General features: G+C 35.1%; 1 protein-coding gene across 1 annotated transcript; it reads left to right on the top strand.

The window, feature by feature from the left end:
* Positions 1-476: 476 nt before the first annotated feature.
* On the top strand, positions 477-3,217 carry LOC110093043. The gene is made up of 2 exons (XM_020817793.1): positions 477-1,088; positions 1,658-3,217. The coding sequence occupies exons 1-2, from the start codon at positions 477-479 to the stop codon at positions 3,215-3,217; spliced, it is 2,172 nt and encodes a 723-aa protein (XP_020673452.1).
* Positions 3,218-3,693: the final 476 nt, after the last annotated feature.

The following is a 3,693-nucleotide window of genomic DNA, read 5'->3' as shown; positions in this document are numbered from 1 at the left end:
TTAAAATTTTTTTTGAATTGGATAAAAGCCGAGAGGATAAAGCTTCTTTAGAAGACTTGGAGTTCATCAGCAATTTTGAGGTAATATTATTCAATTTTGTTAAAAGAGAATGTAATAAGGTAGCACATTGGTGTGCTAACCAAGCTTTATCTACCAACTTTTATTGGGATACTCTAGAAGTTAATAAGGTCCCTCCTACCTTTTTTTCTTTGTTAAAGGAGGAAAGTGATAGATTACCTATCACTTAGTTTTTTGTTTTTCTTAGTTTTTTGTTTTTTTTTTAATGCAATTTGTGCAGTTTCTAAAAAAAAAAAAAAAAAAGGGTAGCTTCAGACCATTGCCCTATAGTCTTGAAGATATTTGATAATCCTTTTCATAAGAATGGGATGATTAAATTTGAAGATGTATGGATTTCATATAAAGCTTTGTCTCTCATTATTGAAAGAGTTTGGAGGAAGGCTTTTCAAGGTAGTGATATGGAGATACTCAATAAAAAGTGTAAGAGAGTGTTGAAGGACTTGTTTTATTGGAGCAAGGCTAGAATTAAGGATTTCTCTTTAGAAAAGGAGAATTTGAAAGAAGAAATCTCTATGATTCAAGAAGAAGAAGCTTCGGTTGGTTGGTTATCTGATGAAAAGCTTTGGGAGCTTAGATCTAAAGTCAATCAGCTTAATTCAGTTCTATCTAGACTTAACACTTATTGGAGGCAAAGAGCAAAGGTTAAGTGGATAAAGGAAGGAGATTCAAAATCTAAATTTTTTCATTCTTTTGCTAACACCAGAAGAATTGGAAAAAGGATTTCTCAGATCAAAGATGAAGATGGTTGTATCACCGAAGATCCCATAAAGATGCACAATATTCTGTTCCAGTTTTTTCAAAAGAAGTGTAACCAAAGGACCTGCTGTATGGACAATTGGCCAGAACCGGTAGCTGTTCTGGACGAGACGGATAGAAGCATTCTGGAGATTCCAATCTCAGATGTGGAAATTCTAGAGGTTATCAGAGGGCTTGGCAATAACAAATCTCCAGGGCATGATGGTATTACATACTCTTTTCTTAAGAGATATTGGAACATTGTTGGTATTGATGTTTGTAAGGCAGTTAAAGAATTTTTTCTCTTAGGTTTTATGTGTAGTAGTTGGAAAGAAACTCTTATTGTCTTGTTTCCAAAAATTACTAACCCTTTATCTCCTGAAGGATTCCATCCTATTAGCTTATGTAACTCCATCTATAAATTTGTTGCTAAGGTGTTACTTAATAGGCCTTTGGTGGTTATTCCAAAATTAATCTCTGGAGAACAAGTTGCTTTCCTGAAAGGAAGGAGCATCTCCGAACATTTATTACTAGCATAGGAGGTGATTTACAAGATGAGGATTTATAAATCTAATGAAGGTATGGTGGCAATCAAAATAGACATGGAGCAAGCATATGATAGCATGTGTTGGAATACTCTTGAAGGTATGATGAGAAGGTTGGGTTTTCCCGTAAAATTCATCAAGCTGATCATGGAATGCATTATGGAGCCTAGATTCTCAATTATTATAAATGGTAGCATTTCCAAGTGGATTGAGGGGAGGAGTGGTTTCCGTCATGGTTGTCTATTATCCCCTTTTTTTTTATCATTTGTTCCCAATTAATTACCAATGCTCTTACTCAGGAGGAAAAGGAGTTAGGCATTAAAGTGGCCTCTTCAGGTCAAGTGATTTCTCATTTGCTCTATGCGGATGATATCCTCTTATTCTCTAAAGCCAAGATTAGAAGCATCAAGGAGATGAAGGTCATTTTGAACAAATACTGTGGTTGGACAGGACAAAAATTGAATCTTAAGAAATCGTCTATGATTGTTAGTAAGAATGTTGAAAGGAGAAGGAAGAAGAAGATTGCCAAAATTATGGAGATCAAGGTGGTTGAGGAGATGGAATATCTGGGAACTAAATTGGCACTGAGAAGATTGAAAAAGTTAGATTTTCAATATCTTTTGGATAGAGCTTTGAAGATTTTAAATGCTTGGGGAAATAGATATATTTCTCTAGTTGGAAAACTTGTGCTTGCCAATTCAGTTTTTTGTAATTTGCCTTTATTTTTAATATCACATTCCTTAATTCCTTTAAGTGTGCTGAGGGAATTTGAGAAATACTGCAGAAATTTCATATGGAAGAATCATGATGGAAAAAAGGGAATGCACTATATAGCTTGGGAAGAGTTTTGCAAGCCAAGAGCTGCCGGTGGTTGGGGTTTACATTCTGCTGTTAACAGTATCCAAACTCTTATAGCTAAATTCTCTTGGAATCTGGTAATCAATCCTCACTCCTTCTTAAATAGAAATTTACTTATCAAGTACGGTGAAGACTGGTGGAAGAATGATGAGATTAAAGGGGGTTCTTCGGCTTGGAAGATCATTGCCAATGGATGGAAATCTTTGAGGAAAGTTATCAGATGGAATATGGTGAATGGATCTCGAATTAATGTATTGAAGGATGTATGGATTTTTGATAAAGTCTTGCTCAAATGGCCAACTTTTATTGCTTCTTTTGAAGAGGATAATATAACTCTGGATTTTTTTATTACTCAAGGCAAATGGAACATTGATAAACTTCTTCTTTTTTTTGGTGAAGAATTGGTTTATGTTATTAGCAGCATTCATATTGAACAAGTTGGGGAGGATGATTATATGGATAAAAAATACAAATTTATTGGTAAATCAATTGCTGCATTGATCAAGGAAGAATCAGTGAAGTTGAATGAGGGGAGCTCTTACTTATGGATTCATAAGTTGAAACTGTTTGCCATAGTGGAATTTTTTATTTGGAGGCTTTGCAAAAAAGCGATTCCTACAACTGATTTTATGATGAAAAGAAGTTTATCCAATGATAATAAATGTCCTAGAGGATGTGGAGGACTGGACGATGTAGACCATATCACTTGTAAGTGTCCAAAACTGTTTAAGGTTATTGGCACTCTTCGGAAATGGGGTTTTCAAGTTCCCTTTTTTGATTCATTTCAGCACTGTTTGGATGAAGCACAAGCCTGGTATGAGAAGAATCCTGGGACGGTAAAGATCTACTTTACTTTGTTATGGATTTTTTGGAATGATAGAAATAAAATTAAGCATGGTAAGAAAGAAGATAGTGTATCAATGATGGCTACTAATGTTATCAGCATGATAACATTTGATAGAAGACAAAGAGTGCTCTCGGAGAACTGGGATGCTTTTTAGTCTTTAGGACTGTCTACAGAAATATGGCATCCTCCACCACCTGAGTGGTACAAAATCAACATTGATGCTGCATTGAAAATCAACTATGGAGCAGGTATTGGAGGAATAGTTATAGACAATAGAGGAAGATTGGTTCGTGCATTTGGTTTCTATGGGATGCATTGGGACATATCACAGCTGGAACTTTATTTGTTCAATTCTTTAAAGTATCTGTTACACAATTGTTTGGATGATGCCAAAGGTGTCATCATAGAGGGAGACAATAAGAATGTTATTCATCTTCTTCTCAACATGTACAGCAAAGGCAATAAAAGGATTGGAATCAACGAAGATGAAGACTTCTTCGGGTTAAGGTATGGGAGTAATGTCATTTTTAAATGTATTGGTAGAGAAGGTAATAGGATAGCTAATTTTTGTGCTAACCTATCCTTTTCATATGACTTCATTTGGAACTATTTTAGTGAGAGCTCTCTTCC

This window comes from Dendrobium catenatum, unplaced genomic scaffold (genome assembly GCF_001605985.2).
Source record: "Dendrobium catenatum unplaced genomic scaffold, ASM160598v2 fragScaff_scaffold_655, whole genome shotgun sequence".
In the NCBI taxonomy this organism is placed as follows: domain Eukaryota; kingdom Viridiplantae; phylum Streptophyta; class Magnoliopsida; order Asparagales; family Orchidaceae; genus Dendrobium; species Dendrobium catenatum.
This window is presented reverse-complemented; position numbering and strand designations above follow the sequence as displayed.

What these genes read in the sequence shown, in the direction of transcription:
- LOC110093043 (XM_020817793.1), top strand. Translation starts at nt 477, where the DNA reads ATGGAGATACTCAATAAAAAGTGTAAGAGAGTGTTGAAGGACTTGTTT. An exon ending in GGAACATTGTTGGTATTGAT is followed by an intron (nt 1,089 to 1,657) that starts GTTTGTAAGGCA and finishes GCTCTTACTCAG; the next exon opens with GAGGAAAAGGAGTTAGGCAT.